This window comes from Drepanopeziza brunnea (genome assembly GCF_022702325.1).
Source record: "Drepanopeziza brunnea f. sp. 'multigermtubi' strain 214-2 chromosome Unknown ctg2, whole genome shotgun sequence".
Lineage (NCBI taxonomy): Eukaryota > Fungi > Ascomycota > Leotiomycetes > Helotiales > Drepanopezizaceae > Drepanopeziza > Drepanopeziza brunnea.
The window spans coordinates 2,114,973-2,136,091 of record NW_027094065.1 but is presented as its reverse complement, the minus strand read 5'-3'; the positions used below and the strand labels follow the sequence as shown (position 1 = coordinate 2,136,091).

General features: G+C 51.8%; 8 protein-coding genes across 8 annotated transcripts; 4 read left to right on the top strand and 4 right to left on the bottom strand.

Moving 5' to 3' along the window:
* Positions 1–234: 234 nt before the first annotated feature.
* L3040_001764 (uncharacterized protein) lies at positions 235–1,597 on the bottom strand (the record flags this gene model as incomplete). The annotated part of the gene is made up of 3 exons (XM_066156885.1): positions 235–715; positions 780–1,220; positions 1,383–1,597. 3 exons carry the CDS (start codon positions 1,595–1,597, stop codon positions 235–237), a joined length of 1,137 nt encoding a protein of 378 aa, XP_066012891.1.
* Positions 1,598–2,109: 512 nt separating this feature from the next.
* Positions 2,110–3,757, top strand: L3040_001763 (uncharacterized protein; the record flags this gene model as incomplete). Its single annotated transcript, XM_007294439.1, has 3 exons — positions 2,110–2,573; positions 2,631–2,920; positions 2,979–3,757. The coding sequence occupies 3 exons, from the start codon at positions 2,110–2,112 to the stop codon at positions 3,755–3,757; spliced, it is 1,533 nt and encodes a 510-aa protein (XP_007294501.1).
* Positions 3,758–5,944: 2,187 nt separating this feature from the next.
* On the top strand, positions 5,945–7,699 carry L3040_001762 (uncharacterized protein; the record flags this gene model as incomplete). The annotated part of the gene is made up of 2 exons (XM_007294438.2): positions 5,945–6,391; positions 6,728–7,699. The coding sequence occupies 2 exons, from the start codon at positions 5,945–5,947 to the stop codon at positions 7,697–7,699; spliced, it is 1,419 nt and encodes a 472-aa protein (XP_007294500.2).
* A 1,189-nt stretch (positions 7,700–8,888) lies between these two features.
* On the bottom strand, positions 8,889–11,942 carry L3040_001761 (uncharacterized protein; the record flags this gene model as incomplete). Its single annotated transcript, XM_066156883.1, has 3 exons — positions 8,889–10,194; positions 10,255–10,281; positions 10,576–11,942. 3 exons carry the CDS (start codon positions 11,940–11,942, stop codon positions 8,889–8,891), a joined length of 2,700 nt encoding a protein of 899 aa, XP_066012890.1.
* Positions 11,943–14,083: 2,141 nt separating this feature from the next.
* L3040_001760 (uncharacterized protein) lies at positions 14,084–15,153 on the top strand (the record flags this gene model as incomplete). Its single annotated transcript, XM_007294436.2, has 4 exons — positions 14,084–14,194; positions 14,356–14,452; positions 14,567–14,730; positions 14,818–15,153. 4 exons carry the CDS (start codon positions 14,084–14,086, stop codon positions 15,151–15,153), a joined length of 708 nt encoding a protein of 235 aa, XP_007294498.2.
* A 947-nt stretch (positions 15,154–16,100) lies between these two features.
* L3040_001759 (uncharacterized protein) lies at positions 16,101–17,141 on the bottom strand (the record flags this gene model as incomplete). Its single annotated transcript, XM_007294435.1, has 3 exons — positions 16,101–16,615; positions 16,836–16,941; positions 17,028–17,141. The coding sequence occupies 3 exons, from the start codon at positions 17,139–17,141 to the stop codon at positions 16,101–16,103; spliced, it is 735 nt and encodes a 244-aa protein (XP_007294497.1).
* A 1,875-nt stretch (positions 17,142–19,016) lies between these two features.
* L3040_001758 (uncharacterized protein) lies at positions 19,017–19,840 on the top strand (the record flags this gene model as incomplete). The annotated part of the gene is made up of 3 exons (XM_007294434.1): positions 19,017–19,405; positions 19,480–19,696; positions 19,751–19,840. The coding sequence occupies 3 exons, from the start codon at positions 19,017–19,019 to the stop codon at positions 19,838–19,840; spliced, it is 696 nt and encodes a 231-aa protein (XP_007294496.1).
* Positions 19,841–20,351: 511 nt separating this feature from the next.
* L3040_001757 (uncharacterized protein) lies at positions 20,352–20,883 on the bottom strand (the record flags this gene model as incomplete). The annotated part of the gene is made up of 4 exons (XM_007294433.1): positions 20,352–20,492; positions 20,539–20,676; positions 20,737–20,772; positions 20,824–20,883. The coding sequence occupies 4 exons, from the start codon at positions 20,881–20,883 to the stop codon at positions 20,352–20,354; spliced, it is 375 nt and encodes a 124-aa protein (XP_007294495.1).
* Positions 20,884–21,119: the final 236 nt, after the last annotated feature.

The following is a 21,119-nucleotide window of genomic DNA, read 5'->3' as shown; positions in this document are numbered from 1 at the left end:
GATCCGTCATGCTTTCATTAGCTTACTTCCCTTCGCTTCGCTCCACGCTTAAACTCGTGCTCTGGAAATTCGCACCGCCATTTTTTTGGCATATCGCATCACCATGCGTCTCGCAATCACATTAGAATTTTATACCTTGCACACGGCATTGTTCCGATTCAAAATTCCCATAGCCATTTGAGATAAACATCTTTCACATCCACATCCAGCGCCCCACCCACATCACAAGTATCTCTACTGCCTCCAAGAAGCAGTCTGTACCTCCCTATCCCAAAACGCTAACGCTTCATGTCTGCTCAACACACATTTCTCCTCCAGCCCTGGCAACCTCCAAACAGTGAAGCCAAACCCACTCTGCTTTAGACTCGTCACCATGGGTCCCAGCGTCATTCTTTTCACAGTTATCCCTTGGCTATCCAGCTCCGCAATGGCCAGCTCAGCAAAGCGAGCGAGAACTTCGTCGGAGGTACTCCCAGAACTATTGACCAGAAGTATGGCTTCCTCCTTCTTCTCGGAGTTAGAGAAAGGTATGAAAGCCCGGTCTGCGTCGGATGTGTCAGTGAGAAGGGTGATCATCTCTCTCGTGAGAGCTTCTGGACTTGGAACAGGCGATATCTGGCGAAGCCCTGGCTCGCCGTGGCAGCCGAGTCCGAGCTCTATGGTCGCTGGAGGAAGTGTCTGGATCTCGGTCATGATGTTATTTGGGAGTGCAACACTTGTACGATGGGAGGAGTCAGTGGATGTTCTCAGACATGATAGATACGGTCGGGTTCTCGCACCGGTCAAAAGCCACAGCAATCGTCCCCGAGTTCGCCGCGATGTACTCCATTACATCGCCCACTCTCTCTAGACTCTCCCCTCGATCCGCCAACGCACAAGCGATCTTCAGACCAACAACGTGACCGCTCAACCCTCTCCTGCCGACCTTGCCTCCCTTCTTCCGGCCGACCGCAACGTCGTCACCCACGGGGGTGAATCTGACTTTGTATCCTGCAGCCGTGGCTCGCGTGATGGCGAGGCCCGCATTGAGGATGTCGCCCGTGTAATTCCCACACACGATCAGCGTTCCCTTCGAAGACGTGTGACGATGTGGTGGTCGCGGCGCTTGGCACAGCCTGATGGCCTCGAAGATCTGTGCTGCAGTGGGAGACGCAAAGATGTTCCCCGACACGGCGCACGAGAGGAAGGAGGGGCCTACGAAGCCTGCAAACATGGGCTCGCTACAAAAGATCGATCAACGACTACCTGGGCCCAGGTCCTATCACAGAGAGAAGATACCGTTCGGATTTCCTAGAGGGGTCATGTGGATGTGGGTATGGATGTGGATGTGGATGTGGATGTGGATGTGGATATGGATATGGATCTTCTCGTGTGCAACTTACTGTCCACCTCCTGCGAATCCAATGGTTGTCACATGGTCTTTCCGAAAGGTGTCCAGGTCGCTGCGATAGACTATCTTGTGTGCCGTCGCGTACGAGAGGTTTGGATTGTGCTCGGTAAGGCCGATTGCGGCTTCGTTGACGGCGTCTGCGGCATCATTGATGAAGTGGAAGGTCTCTTTCTTTGCGGTTTGTCCGGTGTAGGTTCCTGTCGCCATCTTTGTCAACTGCGGGATCGATTGTGTGGTGGTATGTATGTATATATTTATCTAGACCTTGAGGCAGAAAATAGGTTTCGGTATTGCTTGACTGCAAACCACAATGAGGACACCTAGATGTGAAGATGTGATGATGTGATGAGGGGAGGAATGGAATAGGTTAGATTCGTTCTAAATAGGAAATCCGCATGGCGGGAAACACTACATGGACATATAAGCAAGCAAGCAAGCAAGCAACACTCGCAAAGTGGTTCCGATGGCTCGCAAAGAGCGCCGATGGTCCTCGTGGAGCTCTCTCTCTCCCCCGCAGTACAGTGCAGTTTTCGGGTTTCCCTTTCTGGACTACCGTTTGCTGCCCCAACCAGGTAAGCATGAATTCCCAATGACAGTTTGATAACAGGAGCTGGAAAGCAAAAGATCATTCTAGTATTTACGATCCGTCATTCGTTCTTCCTTTTACCCTGTACAGAGTGCCCTTTTTCAAAGTGCCCATTTTCATTTCCTCCCTCACCATGTCCATTGTTGTCGAACAAACACTCCCCTACAGCAGTGCGCAGCTCCAGCTCGAAGACCCAACGAGATGGAGTCGGCTACTCCCTCTCATACGACCCTCGGTCAAAAGCATCGAAACGGCAAACGGCCAGACGGTGCTTGTCGATACCGCGCTGGCGAGCAGCGAAAACGTTCTCGTTGCTGTTGTTGGGAGAGTTGGGAACTTCTCGAGCAAAATCTTGAGCGAGTCGCATCTGGTGGCAGCTTTCACAGTCGAGCAGAGGGAGAAGGGAATCTCGGCTCGAGATCTGGCAAGGGCTCTCGAGGAGTCGGGATTCCCTACTGAGAATGGGGTCGTCGTGCTCCGCGCTGGCGGAGCTCAAGATCTGACCATGGCGGCTGGCGTCATAGAGCTTACTCTGGATGGCGTGTTGAAGCTGGATCACATCCTGTCATTGTTTGCGGCAGCAAAGCCCAATGTCAAGTATGTATCGCGTTGATTCTTCTTCGGATTTGAAATCATGAACCTGAACTCCCTTAGAGCGTCTTTCGAAAAGACTCGAGCCTTACTAGACCACTTCGTTGGGTCCACCGCAGATACTACATCTACTTTCCACAAGCAGAAATCTGGAGACCGGCCTGCAGTAGCTCACGCTGCCGGTCTCGTCGCGTTCAACTCGGCCAAGTCCTCGATAGACAAGGACTTGAGTTCTTTACTACGCTCGAAAACACCATCGACGGATTCGATCTTCTCCATTCACTACTCTGACGTAAACGGCCTCTCTCGCTTAGAGAACAACATTTTGGCCCATGAGATTTCGGGTTTCCTAGGTGAGTTATATGAGTGAATCGGCGATTTTCGATCGATTGAGATGCTGAGGATCTACAGCCGGGAGGGACTCCGCGTCTTATATCTCCCAATCCACAATCCTCAACAGTCAGTCCCAAGCACGGGGCTGGGCGATATCATCATGTGTTCTTCCAGCTTACCTCTTGACACCGCAAGCGAAGCCAACAAACCCACTTGCCAGTGCCAACGACAGTGCTCCATCCGAGCCAAGCGACATTACATCCGCGATCACGTTTTCCGACGCCCAAGTTCGGCGGATGGTCACTGCAGGGTGCGAGCGAGTCATCAAAGAGGAGTCCACGATAACGGAGTACGATACCATCGTCGGCGACGGAGATTGCGGCTACACGCTGCGGGACGGAGCGACGCAAGTCATGAGCTACGTCCGCACCGCCGACCTGTCCAAGCTCCCTTCCACTCTCCGCGATCTCGTCGATGACCTCGAGGTGACCATGGGCGGCACATCCGGCGCTCTGTACTGCATCTTCCTCTCGTCCCTGGCGCAGCATCTCCGCCACGCGTCGACATTCCCCGCTGCCCTGGCCGGCGCCTTGGAGTCCCTGCTGAGATACACGCGAGCGCGACTGGGAGACCGGACGTGCTTGGATTGTCTGATTCCGTTTGTGGAGACCTTGAAAGCGACGGGTGACTCGAAGAAGGCGTTGAGCGAGGCAGGGAATGGCGTGGAAGGCACCAAGATGTTGGAGGCCAGGCTGGGTAGGTCGAGTTATCTGGATGAGTCGGCCACAAGGGGCGTTCCTGACCCTGGGGCTTATGGGTTGCTGGTGTTGTTGGAAGGGATGGTTGGCGCACAGTGAAGTAAGTGGCCATATTGCGTGATGTATGCTATACATATATGGAAAGACATTTTTCTGAACGTCATTTACGAATGAGTACCTGTCAGTTCATAGTAATGGTGTACGTTGTTCCACTTTTTTTCGGAACGGATTTTCAGATATAAACACAAGTTAGCAATTCTCGAGTCTCACAAGTAGGTAATAAGTAAGAAAGAAACAGGGCTGTCTATTGATCAAGATAGTTGGTTGTATGTGACGAAGGGAGTCCGGGCTTGCTTGGCAAAGTGGGCAAACGTAGTTCCTGCGTCGCAATTTTGATAAAATTATTATCTAACCAACGTGCGAGGACCTTGTCATTAACCGTATTCTTGATACCACATCACGATCGCTTAGCTCAGTTGGTTAGAGCGTGGTGCTAATAACGCCAAGGTCGCGAGTTCGACCCTCGTAGTGATCATTTGGACAAAACTTTTGCATTTCACTCTATTTTTTTCGCCCGGTTTGTTTGACTTCTCCGACTGTTGTGTGGGTGGCTTCAGTGTGGCTGTGGTGGGTTGGAGCTAAGCGAGGCCTAGCCAATACCGGTAGACAAGTAATAGTATTCAGAGCTGATCAGCTTCAGACTTGACGAAATTGATCCGGTTGATAGGTAGTCTGCTAAAAAAAAATTAAAAAATTTGACGTGTTTGATTTTCCTGCACACCCGCTATACAAGTCACCAGTTGAGGATCAGAATATTCCCCAAGTTTCCGGTGCGTTTGATTCTACTTCGTACGCACAGCTTTGGACTACGTCCGCCGATTTGGCCGGGTACATCCAAATCGCCAATTGATCGACCTGACGTTCTTGAAAGCGTCGTATTTCTATTTGGAGTCACAACTCCTGAGTCATTCAGCGTATACAAACAAGTCAGACAAACATACTTACTTGATCTTCACACAGCAGCACTCAGCAAATATCCAGCGTAATAGCAAGGATCTATCTCCCTATATCTCACTCTCAAAACAAGTGTCGCTCTACCTCTTCTCCCCGTAATGGGTTTCTCCTGTCCAACAGATACATAAGCACTGGACTGGCCTGAACTGAGAGAAACAATTTATCATGGAGCCAACCATCGGCTCTCTCAAATCCTGCACATAGATTCGCGACGGGTACCTTATAACCACCAACCCATCGCTCATCGCGGTCAAAGACGTCAACGAAGCATTCGCCAGCAAGGAAATGTACTGGTGCTACCCACTCTCTGAAGATGCCATGCGCTCACTTATCGACAACTCCCTCTGTTTCGCCGTCTTCTTGTTGTGCAAAAGCAGACTTGCAATGCACATTGCAGTTCCTAGTACTATAACCCTATACCGCACGACACTTCACCTATCCCTCTACTAGTCCCGCATCTCAAACCCCAAGCGCGCTTCCAGACGAGTCAACATTCATCGGTTGTGGCCGCATTATGACGGATTTCGTCACTATGGCGTACCTAACCGATGTGGACATCAAGCCTGCTCACCAGGGAAGGGGATTGGGGAGGTGGATGCTAGGCTGTATTCAAGAGACACTGGAGTCGATGCCGCATCTAAGGGGCAGTATCTTGTTTACCGGGCGGGCATTGGAAGAGACCAGTGCCGTTGTATGAGGACTTGCTGGGGATGAAGGTTAATCAGTACAAGAGGACTGAGGACGGGGCTGGCGAGGGGCTGGCGAGGGGCTGGCTAGTATGATGAAGATATCTGTGAAAGGGAAGTCCGCTGCATGAGGATAACGAGGGGGGAATTCAGGATGATTAATGTGCACAGCCGTCTGGCGTCTGGCGTCTGGCGTCTGGCGTCTGCCATCTGCGAAGGTGAAAAGCCACGGGATGGGACGGGATGGGATGGGAGCCGTCGGCATCGGAACTCGGGACTCGGGACTCGGGAGACTCGAAGTCAACCCGAAACGGCAAGTTTCAGCCAGGGCTGACTTAGCATGCCTAGCGCTGAGCTTAAATGGTTTATTTATAGATACGTACATCATGATCGCGATTCGTGGCATCTTCCTCGGGACCTCAGCCTTGTGAAGCCTCGTCACCATGAATACACGGACATAATCGCAGACCGGCGCAACGACGTCCATTCCATTCCCTCTCCTCTCCTCTCCTCTCCTCTCCTCTCCTCTCCTCTCCTCCCCTCTCCTCCCCTCTCCATAACTCTCCCACATACCCGCCTCACCAGCATGGTGATCCGCCCCGCGCCAATGGCATCCTCGACGTCCTCCGAACTCTCCTTCACCGAAACCCTCAGCTTGCTCTCACTGTCTCTCGCCTGCGTCGGCATCATCGCGAACACGTTCCGCGGCGATGGCGAACCCCTCATCGCGTCGCTAGCGTTCAGCGGGATCGCGTTTGCGGCGTCCTACTCGATGATTAGGTGGCTGGGGCCGACGTTCATGAAGGCCGGGTTGAAGGGGAAGGATATGTCCAAGGTGCATAAGAAGGAGATTCCAGAGACGATGGGCGCGGTGTGCGCCGTGGTGTACCTCCTCATCATTATTGTGTTCATCCCCTTTCCGTTTTACAAGGATATTGTGGCGGCGACTTCGGGAGGGGGGAACAAAGATGTGGTTTTTGAGTTGGATGTTGTGCAGACGGGGAGGTTTTTGCATAGATTTCCACACAGCAAGGTACGGACCCTTTCTGCTCTGAGGGTTGTTATATGGAAAAATTTCAACATCTGGCATGTTTTAGATATCTGGACTCGTGTTTTGAAGCATTGGCGCTTTCCAATTGTTCTTCTGCCAACATCCAGCTAGTGTTGGACGTTCACAGAGCGAGGGTTCTGAATCTTATGTTTTGTTCTTAAAAGTCCAAATCTGTTCTAGACATTATCAATATCAAAAGTGACAAGTCATACTTGAAGATAGTTTCTTTCACCTTCGATTTCTAGGGCCTCTTACTCCTGACAAGCTTCTCTTTCTACATACCTCAATAGCCCAGTACTATAGCTAACACAAACCCAGCTAGCATCCTACCTCTCAGCAATCCTCTCCCTCCAATCCATCTGCCTCCTCGGCGTAGGAGACGACCTCTTTGACATCCGCTGGCGGCACAAATTCTTCATCCCAGGAATCGCCTCCATTCCCCTGCTAATCGTTTACTTCGTCGACTTCGGCGTCACCAAGATCGTCATCCCGATTCCCCTGCGCCCTTACCTGGGCGGCCTCTTCGACCTCGGACCCCTCTACTACGCCTACATGTTCGCCATCGCGATCTTCTGCCCGAACAGTATCAACATCCTCGCCGGCATAAACGGCATCGAGGTCTCTCAATCCCTCGTCATCGCCTCGCTGCTCGTCCTAAACGATCTCTCCTACCTGATCCCCAGCCAGTCGCCCCCGCTCCACCCGGCGACCGACTCCCATCTCTTCTCCCTCTTCTTCCTCCTCCCCTTCATCGGCGTCTCGATCGCCTTGCTCTGCCACAACTGGTACCCGAGCCGGGTCTTCGTAGGCGACACCTACTGCTACTTCGCCGGCATGGTCTTCGCCGTCGTCGGGATCCTAGGCCACTTCTCCAAAACCCTGCTCCTCCTGTTCATCCCGCAGATCTTCAACTTCCTCTACTCGGCACCGCAGCTCTTCCGGCTGATCCCCTGCCCGCGCCACCGCCTCCCGCGATTCAACGCCCGCACCGGCCTCATGGAAGCGTCCGTGACCGAGTGGGCCCTCCCGCCCACCAGTATCCAGAACGCGTTCCTCACGATCCTGCACCGGCTGCGCCTGCTGCGGGTGACGTGGAACGCCGAGGGCGTCGTGACGGAGAGCACCAACTTCACCATCCTGAACCTGTGGCTGGTGTGGTGGGGTCCTCGGCGCGAGGACCGGCTCGCGGCCGAGATACTGCTCGTCCAGTCGGCCGTGGGCTTGCTCGGCTTGTTCGTGAGGCATAACTTTGCGCTGCTGGTTTTCGAGAGCGATAACCTGGTGAGGTGAGGTGAGTGAAGGGGGGTTGGGGTTGGGGTTGGGGGGTTGCACAGTTTGAACGAAAAATGAGAGTTAAGTGATCGATTGCACCACCCACCATCGGACATACGAACTGGGCCGGCTCGGCTGCCACAGGCAGAAGAGAAGGACAGACGAGGGAAAAGAGGCGCGCACGGTTGGTTGGTTGGTTGGTTGGTTGGTTGGATGGATGGATGGAAGCAAGTGTGTGCAGCGCAGTGCAGCGCAGTGCAGTGCAGTATGTATAGATGAAATCAAATAAAGAATCGATGGATGATGATGGTCCAGACAAGCAACCATGGATGGGACGAGATGAGATTAGGTGATTGCAAGACCAACCAGACATGTGTATATATATATATATATATTCACGTGTTTATGTATGTATGTATGTATGTATGTATGTCTGTATGGATTTACATGTACGATCAAATCTATCAGACAGAACAACTGTAGCCAGCAAGCCAGCAAGCCGGCAAGCCGAACTCCATTATCACAATATAAAGTACCACACAGCCTCGACAAGCAGAACGAGTGGCCTCCTGCCTGATCATCAGCCAAAAGAGCCAAAAGAGCCAAAAGAGCCAAAAGGGAGCCAAAAGAGCCAAAATGCAACCTCACCTTCCCCGACTCCGCACACTTACCCCTTCAAAGAAAAAGGGAAAAAGAAGTCCGATCTGGTTTGAATTCGAAAATTTTCTGTGCCGTGGAGGCTTTCTCTTTATGATCCTCAACTACAGTCACATACAAATAACAAAGGGGTATTTGCCCTGCTCTCATTTCCCTCCCTACCCTCATTCCATGTCCATGGCCATGCCCATCCTCCCTCCCATCATTGTTTCATCCCACCCACCTACTCTCAGGGGTAATCTCCAGAGAGCCCCACGGGTATTTGTCCGCAAGGAACAAATCCACAACAAAGGTACCAACCCAACCCCGAGTACGCCAGAGCTATTCCAAAGCCCCTTTTTGATGAAGCCCCCAAGCCTAGCCTTTGTAGCCAGACCAGGCCAGGCCAAGACACACCGGCCAGCCAAACCCAGAATCCCAGTAAAACACAATCGCTCAGACCCTATGGAGAACGAGAAACGAAGAGAAGAGAAAATAAAACGCCAGTCGTGGCGAGCGGGTTCAGGAGCGCCGGTAAAGAGAAAATCTAGAAATGGTTTACAGCGAGCCATCAGCCTTTTGTGACGGCCGGGGGGTTGTTGATCGGTAGAGATCCCGAGGTTGCACCTGCCGCCGCTACAAGATCGACGCTCTTCTCTACAATCGTCGGAGATTCGACCATTGCGGATCCCTCAAGACCTCCCTGGGCCCCCGCCTCCTCGATCGTCGATAAAGATGGCTTCAAGACCGCCGGTGAAAGAGTCGGGCTGCTTCCCGGCGCGGCCACAATCGCGTCCGTTTTCTTCGCCCTTCTTGCTGCGTAGTCGCTCAAGCTGAGCTTCTTTCTCTCGGGCTTAATCGGGACTGGCGGAGCACCGTTGGCAGCAGCAGCAGAGAAGACCGGTGTGGCTCCATTTGGAGGTCGCGCAGATGTAGGCGTCTTGGTAGGAGTTTCGCAGACTGTAGCCGACAAGATCGGGGGCGAGAGGACGGGAGTAGGAGGCATCCTGAGAGTAATTTTTGGGGAAGGATGAGAGTCACCCGCGGCGTCTGGCCACGTTGGCGGAAGGGGCTTATCAACGGGACTGTCCGAGACGGCCGGTGCGTCGGGCATAGTGATGTCGACAGGATCTGGATTACCCAGCGAAGACGCCGAAGATGCGACGCTCGTGTTTCGATCTTTTGTATCTGTCGGTAAATCCGTGGGGCTACCTCCATGGCTGGTTGTGTCTGCGGGTACAGGAACCAATGGAGAAGCGTCGCCAGTCTGGCTCTCGTCGCCAACCACCGAAGCCTGTCGTTGTAGAGCTTCCGCCTCTTGCTTTCGTTGGATATTCTGCCGGTTCTTGAGGAGGCGGGTGGCCAGAGGCAGAATCTTCCGTTTCACCCTCGGTGTTGGGGCGTTCCACCAAGCATTATCCACCTCGTCAGTCTGCGTAGACGATTCCACGTATGAAGGTTTCGGATGCGTCGAGCTATTGCGCGAGCGGTATGGGAGTGAGGGATGGGGAGAGGGGCGGTGGTCGGGCGAACGTTGCGCGGCGGTTGGCGAGACAGCACCGGCGCTGGATGGTGATGCGGATTCCCTCCTCGACGCAGTGCTTGCATCAACGTACTGCCGCGATCTAGATCCGTTGGCGGCCGTACCAGAAGTTTGCGAGATCGATGCGCGGGATGCTGCTGAACGTTGCCGGGGTTTTGCGGTAGGTTGGTTGGCTGCGGCGTGAGCAGGCAAGCTCATGCTCGATCCATCAGATGCGCGTTTCTTTTTCCTCGGTGGCTGTCCCTGCTCCATTTTGCGGAACGAGTCTTCGAGCGCTGCCAATTTTCTCTTCTCCCGTTCAGAATGTTCCGTGAGAAGTCCGTTGGGTTCAGCACTGTGTGACGGGGTCAAGTCACGACTGCGAGGTTTACTACGGACCGAACCAGATATTGACCGGTTATCGTCTTCGTCCTGGCCTTCACTAGCGTCTCGGCTATTAGTAGCATGGCCTGTGCTCGTGGGCGACATGTGGCTCTGTTTCGGCCTTCGACCTTTCTTTGTCTTGGCGGCATGTTGTTGTTGTTGTTGTTGTTGTTGCTGCTGCTGCTGCTGTTGCTGTTGCTGCTGCTGCTGTTGTTGTTGTTGCTGCTGCTGCTGTTGTTGCTGTTGCTGCTGCTGCTGCTGTTGTTGTTGTTGTTGTAAGGTCTGTTGCCTGGCTTTATATGCTGCATGAAATCGAGCAAAGGCGCAACCACTACCGAGATTGCAGGCGCACCCGCCATGATCGGAGAGAACCGTATGAATAAGTGGTATTAGCACATCGTATTCCTCATCGGTCGCGTCGAGTCCATCTGGCTTGGAGGCTTCTTCATCAATGAGGTTCAGGAGACGGTGGAATCGAGAACTGAGCTGCGACGGAAACTTGAATTCCCATGGCATAGTTATTTCTTCGTTAGCAGCGAGGGGACGATCAGTCGTTAGCCAAAAGTGATACTCCGAGCGTTGTGCAATAAAGATTTCCAAGGCCGTATTCGGCCGACAACTACGCCGCACATATCGACACAATGAGCCCTCGCTTCTAGTATCTATGAAGAGGGGGAGGTGTGGGATGAAGAAGACGAAAGGTCGCGGGTGGGCCATGTCTGCCCATCGATTCTCAACATCGTTACAGTAGTCGTTTTGGGTACCGACGATACCATTGAGCTCACCGACGGGTAGAGTTCCGGTGATGTGGGCTACATTGATCAGGCATATTCGAGTGAAGGTCGTCCCTCTGTCGGTCTCCTGTCGCCGCTCTATCCGGAGTTCAGGCCATCTCAGGGAGTCGACGGGTACTTTGAGGAAGTCGAAGCAATCCTCCTTCTTCATGCCGGTGTCCTCGTACATCTTCGCAGCGTCGTTGAGCCACAAGCCCATCGAATTCGACACAGAGAGGCTCGCGAACGAGTTGGTTGAGGTTATCAGGATTGACTTGTCATCATCGTACAATCTCATAAATCTTTCGGAGTAGTCGTAACCTTTGGAGGGGAGATCCGGCGGAGTGTGTACCGGACTCGGGGGATGAGCATGAATGTGTGATCGTGCAGTGATGGGTGGACTCCGTTTTATCTGCGAGCTGACCGATTGATTTGATCGATGGCCTTTCGACTTTTTCGTGGGAGGGGGAGGGCTGCCGTGTTTATGGGCATCGTGGTCTTGATGGCCATTATTGATATGAACTTCTGATGGCTTCGCCTTCTTCTTATGACTCTTGGAGGGTGGCCGCTTGGTCTTCTTATCGGGGCTGTCAACTGCTTTGTTCTGCCGTTGCTGCCGTTGCCGTTCGGTCGCATGCCGTCGGTCTAGTAGGCCCATTCGCGGTTTGCAGTCAGCACAGGAGTGGTCGAACTCCTCCTTGGAAGCATTGTCCACTTGGCCTGGGTAGTAGCATTCGATATGTTGCCATGTATCGCAAATCTCGCAGTAAATAGTATTTCCATCGTCGTCGGAATAATCACAGATGCACTTGATGGTGTAGGGCTCCTCTTCTGCGGACTCGCCGACCGGACGTGGATCGCCCGCAGATATCGAAGCCGTAGAGGACAGGGCGGCTGGAATGGGAGTCGCGATCTGCGTGGCGATCGAGAGAGGCCTTTCTGTCATAATCTAGCAGGAGCCTCTAGGTGGCTGTACACGTAGGAGGGTCAAGGTGAGTTCACTGATCCTTTGGCCTGAGTCGCATGACGAAGACGGCCGCGACTCAATCGAGAGACGTGTCGCAGAGCGAGCAGGAGGGTCGGAGATGACGACGAATCTCATCAGTTGCGGGAAAAGAGTGTAGAAGGTTCACGTCGCACGTTACAGCGTAGGCGGAGGACTCGAAGCACAGGCAGGTCGGAACCGGCAGACGCAAATTTTACGATTGTATACGCCTCCCCGATGATGTTTATGGCGATCGAACGACGAGTCAATTTCGAGTACGGCGTCGTGAGGCTGGGAATCGACTCGAGGGGGGTGGGGGGGGAGAGAAGACTTTTTTCGCAGCCAAGGAGGAGGAGAGGAGTAGTCGTGGAGATGAAAGAGGATATCTCGAGGGATAAGGGCTCGAATGGCCAGGGGAAAACCGCCTGCGTGAATGGATGGATGAGCGGGTAGTGATCTATCTGACCGGCCCTTGAAATTGAAGCGCGAGGTGGTGGAGGATGGTGGATGGTGGATGGTAGATGGGGGATGGCGGACGGCGGATGGCGTGGATCAAGGGACCAGATCTAATTGTCCAGGGCGATTCGAGGATGATGTGAGAGAGAAGGGGGGTTGTTGAGAATCTTGAATGAGTGCGAATGTGAAGATGTGGATGCATGCGATAGTAGTAAGAGCAGGATGGACAGCAGGAGGAGAAGGTGGAGGAGGAGAGGAGGAGGAGGAGGAAGAAACACGACGACCAGGAGATGAGAGGGGGAGAAGATGAGTCCTGACTGGTCGACGGGGCCCTGGCCTTTGCCCAAGGAAAGAGCGACCTAGCGCAATGGAAATGGATGGGATGAGGGCCGCTTTTGGCCGGAGGGTACGGGTCGCGGGACAGACCCGAAGCGCATTTCCAGGTAGGTCATGGTAGTTGTAACATGGGGGTGGAGAGGGTGGAGAGGGTGGATGGATGGGTTGGAGGTACGAAGTGCAACAAAGTGCTTCCGATCTGGGCCATACTGTTAGATATATGTATGTGTACGGTATATATGTATATATAGGCATGTATCATCGGTATATCAACATATATATATGGCAAGGCAACGTCGATGATGATGAAGGTGATGATGATGCATCGTCAGCTCCGGTCTGGTCTGGTCTGGTCTGGTCTGGTCTGGTCTGGCCCGGTCGAATAAAATCTGATAAGCGAACTGGGTTTCGCGATAGATGATAATGATGATATTGATGCAGACGCAGATAGATGCAGATGCAGATGCGATGCGAGAGGCAGAGTTGGTCCAGTATCGCTCGCTGGCTGTCACTCGGTGGGACGGGGACTGGATGTTGTCGGAATGATGGATCCACTTCGCACCCTAGTCAAGTGGCACTGTGCTTAACCAGCTGGGCCTTGACCCTTCTGGTCCTAGCGCCGAGGCATCCCGCCAATAGAAGGGAACGCTAAGTCTTAGCGTGCAGTGGCGCTGCCGCAGAAGGGCGTTGGATGGATGGATTGGGTGGATGGATTGGATGTTGGACTCCACCGAAGCCAGAGGTAAGGAAAGTCAGCACGGAGTAAGTAAGATAATAAGTAAACAAGAATAAGAATAGACCCAACCTGACCGAATTGGGAGTTGGGCCTGACCGACGAGACGAGACCAGAGTGCCGGGTACGGAGTCAAGAAGGAGGGAGGGGAAGGGGGGAAGGGGGGAAGGGGGGAAGGGGGGAAGGAAAGACAAGAGAAGAAGAGGAAGAGACCGTGTCGATCAATGACTGACTGAGTACCGTACCGCTACCCGTCTGAATACGACATGGGAAACCCTAGACGCTAGGTCGCGGGAGTAAAAAGCATTAGCCGGGTCACGTGATACCAGCCAGACACAGATGTGTACCGGTAGATACCTAGGTACCGGTAGATGAATCTTGTTTCCGACTCGATCTTCAAGAGCTGTCGAGGCAAAGGAGGGATGAACATTGACAAGAAGCAAAAGACCATCACAATAACATCTCGTGCTTTCCCGGAGAACACGAGACCTACGTTTCGCGAAGCGAACCGACGCGGCGTGACTCGACGGAAAAGCTTTACTCATTAACAGCACACACTGGGACTTCTGATACAACTATGTCGACAGGCAACCACCCCTACTTCCCTCCAGAGATCGTCCTCTCGGGTGGCGTCTTTGTTGAAAACGACTGGAATGTGTTCACACTGATCGCCATCTTCGGCGCAGGAGTACGTTCGGACAGAGCCGTTCCCCAATCTCTCTCTCGATCAGAGCCCTAGGAATGGGGAGAGACATATCAACAGCCTTTGGGTCAAAGATGTCACTAAGCCCTGAGATCTTAGAACTATGCTTTTTCATTAATACGTAGAGCTAGCTAATCTCTACGCAGTGGCTAGCCATAATGGCCGTCACCTTGCTGTTTGTCCAAAGAGTCAACCCTAAGCTGAGCAGCAGCGACAGATGCCTGGTCTTATGGTTTACTCTTTGTGCGTCTCCCCTTACCCCTCGAATCCAATACAATCACACTCCACTCCAATCCAATGCGAATTCGGGTCCAAATTTCAACTCCCTGATGAGATCCCAGAACTGACTCTCAATAGGCGGCTGCATCCACATCTTCTTCGAGGGCTACTTCATCTACAACCACCACCGCATGGCCTCCATGACCGACTTCTTTGGCCAGCTGTGGAAAGAATACGCCCTCTCTGATTCCCGCTACATGACATCCGACCCTTTCGTCTTATGTATGGAATCCTGGACCGCCGTACGCCCGTCCCTTCTCTCTCCTAAATCCTCTTACCCCCTCTTCTCTTACTCGAAACCCGGATGGTATCTAATACCCCTTCCCTAGCTCATCTGGGGCCCCCTCTCGCTCTTAACCGCCCATCACATAACCACCTCTTCCCCGTACCGGCACCCGCTCCAAGCCCTCGTCTCCACGGGCCATTTCTACGGCGCCTTGCTCTACTATTGCACCAGCCTCTATGAAGATTTCTTCCGAGGGGAGCGGTACTACCGGCCCGAGGGGTATTATTTCTGGTTCTACTTTGTCGGTATGAACGGCGCTTGGATTGTGATTCCGTTGGCGTGTTTGCTGGGGAGCATGAGGGCGGTGGGGAGGGCGTTTGAGGTTCAGGGGGCCATTGGGCGGGGGTTGGAGGAGGTGGAGATGAAGAAGAGGGTGTGAGAAAGACGGGGTGGGATGGAGGGGAGGGGGTGACTATCAGTCTCTCACACCTTTCTCAACCTTCCGCACTGGCACGTCCGACGAAGGGCTCGTCCCGCTTGCTTCTCCTGCCCCTCAGGCTCTGTGAGTATCCGGTGCTGAGGTACTATGTAAAAGCGGACCTAGGTGATGTTTCCTCGCCCAAACAGAAGAGTCCTCGAAAATGTCACTGCTACCTCCCTCAATACGGACGGCATATGGCTCTCTGCTTCTTCCATCGACCAAGACAATGACTCGATAAATCATCGTGTCCCAGAGGAGCTTTCTTCGTCGGCGCAGCCAGCCATTTACAACGAAACGATACTGACCATATGCGTATCAAGCAAAGTCTGAGTGAAATACACCGGCCCCAACTCTTCCAGCACAGATAGGAGCGAGGAATCCTTCGAAAAAGCATTGAAAAATCAAAGGTTTTGATCTCTCTCAGATTCGATTATATCCCGAAAGGTGCTGCTTGCTGTCTTTTGGAGCGGGCTGGCGATATGCAGCTGGCATGCAGGACCTAAAGACTCTTGTAATGATCACAGAGGAGGCTTTTGGATAGCAGGAAATGCTACAATTGGGATAGTGGTCGTCTCTTTGCTCGATGTTAATCAAAGTGATGAGCCATCCCGTTCTGACTGTAACACAATTCTGACTATGATGCAATTCTGACTGTAACACAATTCGGACTATGATACAATTCTGACTATAACACCATTCTGAGCATAACACCATCCTGACCATAACACCAGTCTGACCATAACACCATTCCGACCATGACACCATTCCGACCATGACACCATTCTGACTATGATACAAAGCCTTTTCCAAATTCTTTCCGGGTAAGGATCTGTCATGGCCTTAGACCAACACAGGCGCCAGGAGCACGAGCCATCTTGTTGAAGGACTTCCGTTCAACCAATTCTCTACGCCTCCCCTTTATCGGTGCCCGGCCCCTTGTAAGGCCAGTCTTCTTCGTTGTCCGGCTGCACGTAAGGCCATACTTCAGATTCTTGTCCCGGGCCGCCCAGAATACGCCAACTGTTCCAATCAACCGTCTCGGTCGCCTGCTCCTCCAGCTTCGCCTCCGTCTCGTAGCACTCGGCCCACAAATCCAACTCATCGTCCTTGAGCAGTGCATCTGGGATGACCATCTGCAGCTGCTGCTTGTCCCAGAAGGCGATGTACGAGAAGCGCAGGGCCGTCGCGGGGTCTGGTGACTCCGTGCCGCCTGGCTTTGCCAGAGAGGTGATGTATTCCGTGAGGAGACCTTCGTCTCCGCTCCAGAGGTACATCTTATTGGGATCCGCGCTCGAGCCCGCACCCCAGGCGTAGTATTCCGGAACCCATACTTTTTCGGCCGCGTCGATCTTCTCACTGTTCGCTTTGACGACGCAGTACCAATCGTCTTCGTCGCCTTGCCATCCAGGAGGGGTGTTTGCTATCAGGGTCGTTAGTTCCGAGTCATACGACGTGAGTGATAAGTAGAAATGAAGGGCGCGGGGTTGGAGAGAGCTGAGAGCTGAGAGCTGAGAGCTGGGTAGGTAGGTAGGTAGGTAGGTAGGTAGGTAGATACTGTGGGAATAGCCAAGAGGCTAATAATCCCCGTACAATCCCAAACAGTGGGTAAGGTAAGGATCTATAAATGCAAGGCAACTCACTCGTGTAAAAATAGCCGACTTCTCCTAATTGGCGAGGCCCTTCCTCATCATCGAAGTCATCATCTGTGGAAGGCTTGTGGTTTTCATTGATATACTCAGCCTCCTCCTATAATTCGCGTAGAAATTAGTATAAGCTTATACTGAAACGGCGAGGGTGTTATGGCTAGACTCTGTAGATCGTGTTAAACTTACTTTGTTGACTGTTCGATAGCCGATAATCTTTCTTCCATCTTGAGCTTGAGCTCCCGTGAGTAGGAAGCTCAAGGCCAGCACGGTTGGGCAAAGAAATTGCGATAGTCGAGGCATCGTGTCTTGGATGAAGGCTTTGAAGCCTTTTGATGGTGCGAGTTGAGGAGAGAGAATAAGCTTGAAGAGGGAGAAGATGGCGAAGATGGCGAAGATGGCGAAGATGGCGAAGATGGCGAAGATGGTGAAGATGGTGAAGATGGTGAAGATGGTGAAGATGATGGTGAGCTGGATTCAGAACAGGTGCAGGAGGAGATATATATCCTCATTCATTGATTCCCATCCGATAATACATCTCGTCAACTAATATTAGATTAACATTAGAAACCGCACCTGGAAATTTCATTCGTGCTGCCCGGCATAATCACTTGGGCCGTCCTTCCTCATCTTCGGCTCAGGGACGGCCAAGCCGATTACCTATCTCCATGTCGAAAATCCTCCCAAGTACCGGGTCAAATTTGCCAGATTTGCGCTTACCCAACCCTTGGAAGCGTTTCCCCGTGCAGTCTCTGTCATGCAGCAACTATACTTGTCTTTCGGTGCTTATATCGCAGATCATTCTAAATATAAAGTCGAATTCTCGCTTAACCAGCTATTCATAGTAGGAAGCTATGATAATTAACGAGCCAACCAGCTAAGAATATACCGCAAGAAATTTCGACGAGGAGAAAAAGGATGTACCGGTAGGCGATAGGAAAAGCTCTGTTCAGCCGATCGAAATTACGGTAATGCGCTTGGAGTACCGGTACCATTGTAAAAATACCGACCTAGCGCGGCCAGGTCGGCACCACCAAGGCTTTATTAGTCACTTTTAGTAATCACATCTATTAATTATTTCTCAGGATTGGCTTCTTACACATGTTCTGTTGAGTACATCTATTAATTATTCTTATTCATTTTAAAAAATATTTTAGCAAAATTATATGCTTAGAAAGCATTGCTATTTTACAAATATGTGTCATAGCTATAAAGATGTGTCCAACCGTTGCAAGTCAGGACATTGCGATGTGATGAAAATGTAGCGAAAATTTGTCCGAAACAATCAAATATCCTTTGTCCGTTCTAAATATCTTCAAAGCTACTAGGGGGAGGCTACGATTCTTTACCTGTGCGAGGTGCCTCCTACGAACCTTCGGCTCCCTCTCTCTTACGGTAGAGACAGTCTGGAGAGCCGAAATTGAATCATCGCCATGCGACGTCTCCTCGAAGAGATTCTCCTTTAACGTCGGTTCCATACCTCTTTCTTCATCTCGACTACTACGCCGACTACGATTTATTTCTGACGGGTCGACCGATTGAAAATAAATTGAGAGGATTTTTAATAGAGAGAGAACGGGTGTGAGAGACAGAAAGGGCTCGGTTCGATCGATTCAAAACCCAGTATTGCGCCCTCAAAAAAGCGTTCTGTAAACATACCGGCTCTATATACAGGCTACGAGCGCGAGCGTTCATAGCTTTACGACAACGAAACGGTGTTTGTAATTATAGGATCGAGGCCGCTCGTAAGGCTATACGTATTCGACAGTTACCGAGAGACAACTTGGTGCAAGTTATTTGAAATGCTTTAAGAGGCTTATAGGGAGTCTGCGATACCGCGCGATCAAAACCACGGAGCGATCTGAAACAAAGCGTTTCCTTAATTTGATCTCACTCTCTATTAGATAATATTTGGTTTATAAATCCTTTTCTTAGCACGTCGCCGTGCCCCATCAGGGGTCCTAGGGTCTAAGCATTGCGTTTTGGATATCAGCCCGACGTAAATAAATGCTATTACTACTTAACAACTACCAACCTAATCAAGAAATAAACCATACACGAGTAAGAAATAGTTGATTCTGTTACATGACCAATAGAAAATCTTTATGGAATAGAAGTTGGCGGTATAGAAAATGTGCTTCTAAAGGACGAGGTCTATTCCCGTTATCTGTATCAACAATGGCTATATCAAAAGCTCCTCCTGCGTCTTCTGACCCGGCAACGTCATTGTCCATCCATGCCAAGGCCATCAACTGCTCAGCCCCCGCCACCCACGAGCCTCAGCTCGTCCAGCTCCGCAATCCCGACCGCTCCCCATTAACATCGCAAACCTCATATCCTCGAAAACCCCCACGCACCCGAAATATGAAGTTCCCCTCCAGCATCCTCACCCTGCTCCTCAGCAGCCTGGTCGCCGTAGATGGCTTGTCGCTCTTCGGCAGTCAGAAGGTCCTCGGCGAGGGGGGACCAGTGCCCGGCGACAACCCTCTCACCTTCTGCAAAGCCGACCACTCGTCTGACATCTTGACGCTGCAGAAGGTCAACCTGAGTCCCAACCCTCCCAAGGCGTGCGTATCCTGCCCAGCTCTCAAACTCATTTCTGATATATATATATCATATGCTAATATAAGGCAAACCGTAGCGGACAAACCCTGAGGATCGAAGCCGTCGGAACACTGCTCGAAGATATCGAGCAGGACGCGAAGGTTATCCTGCAGGTCAAGTACGGACTGATCCGGCTGGTGAACACAGAGGCGGATCTCTGCCAGCAGGTTAGCAATGTGGATATGGAGTGCCCGATTAAGAAGGGGCCTATTACCATCACGAAGGATGTTGAGCTGCCGAAGGAAATCCCACCCGTTAGTTAAGTTCGATGCTTTGAGCTTGATGCGGTGCTAATGGTGGACATACAGGGAAAATACTCCGTCTTCGCTGATGCGTACACTATGGATGGCAAGCATATTACTTGCTTGGAGGCTACCGTTCAGTTCAGTAACTCGTAACTGTGAATCTGGGTTCCCTTAGGTGGTGGACTGATCAGGGAGAGATGAAATGTGCATTGAGAGGCGTGATGGGAGAGCCGGAGGGTAACGAATGACAGGAGTGTTTGGTCCATTTCGATGCATGGCTTGTAGTGATACCTATGGCGACGGGAGTTATTCCTTTTGGCAGATGCAACTCGTATCTACGGTAGTGCTCAGTGATATAATGCGAAGTTTACATTGCGCTTTGGGTTGTTTACTTTAGTGACTTCGCTTCGAGTAAACAATAGCCGAAGGATTCCTGCTACAAGATGACTACCCTCAGGATCCTGATCATTCACACTAGCTGCTCGAGGCTCACCGAGCGGTGAGTACACCAGGGCGCTGTGGGGATGAGAAACTTTGTCAATTTCTTTGTGAAACTCAATGCATTTGTGTAGTGAACGCCCGTAGCTCTTCCTCTAATGTACAGAGCGTACAGAGCTCAATCCCGGCCAATCCATACAGACAATCATCATATCATAAACACCCGCTATTCTCCAAAGAGTCTGCGCACCCGTCTCAACACACTGTCCTTCTCAGGGTCGTATGGATGGTCCTTGCTGGGGATCTCGAGGAGAGCTGGGAAGGCGGCAGTGTAGGTATCGACTCGGTGACGTATTCGCTCAGCAATCTGTATTCATCAGACCCCATACGAAGATGCAGAGCAATATCCTCACATGTTGGTTAATCAACAGGATGCCAATATCCTTTCTCTGTGTGGTGAATCTCTCGAACGCCTCCTCGATAGCTGCATTATCCGTCTTGCTGTCAACGACGAGGAAGTTCTTTTGCGAGTCGGGTGGATCGGTGACATGCTGAATCCCTATCAGCTGGCCATCCAATTCACTCCAGCCTCGGGCAGTTGTTGTTCATACACCAATACCTGCAAGTAGCAGCCCGGTCACAGAGTCCTCGGCGCGGTTAGCTATTGAATTCGAACTGCGTAAGATGCGAAAACTCACCTCGTCTCCAATCACCGCAAGGAATTGCCGGTCCTTGTAAGCAGATGGTGGAGCTGCCATCTTGTCTTGAATTTAATCGATAATCCCGAAATCGCAGAAATCCTGAACTCGAGCTTCGACCTTCAACCTTCTTCAGGGCGGCATGCCCACTAAGTAACGCTAGTTAGTTATTCAACCCCTGTCTGTCTACAGGCGAAAACCTCATCCGAAAGATTCGCGCCTTAGGCGTCTACTGTGCTGTGTAAACAAAGAACGTCACCCTCTGTGTCAACACCAACAACCCGACGATGTGAGGC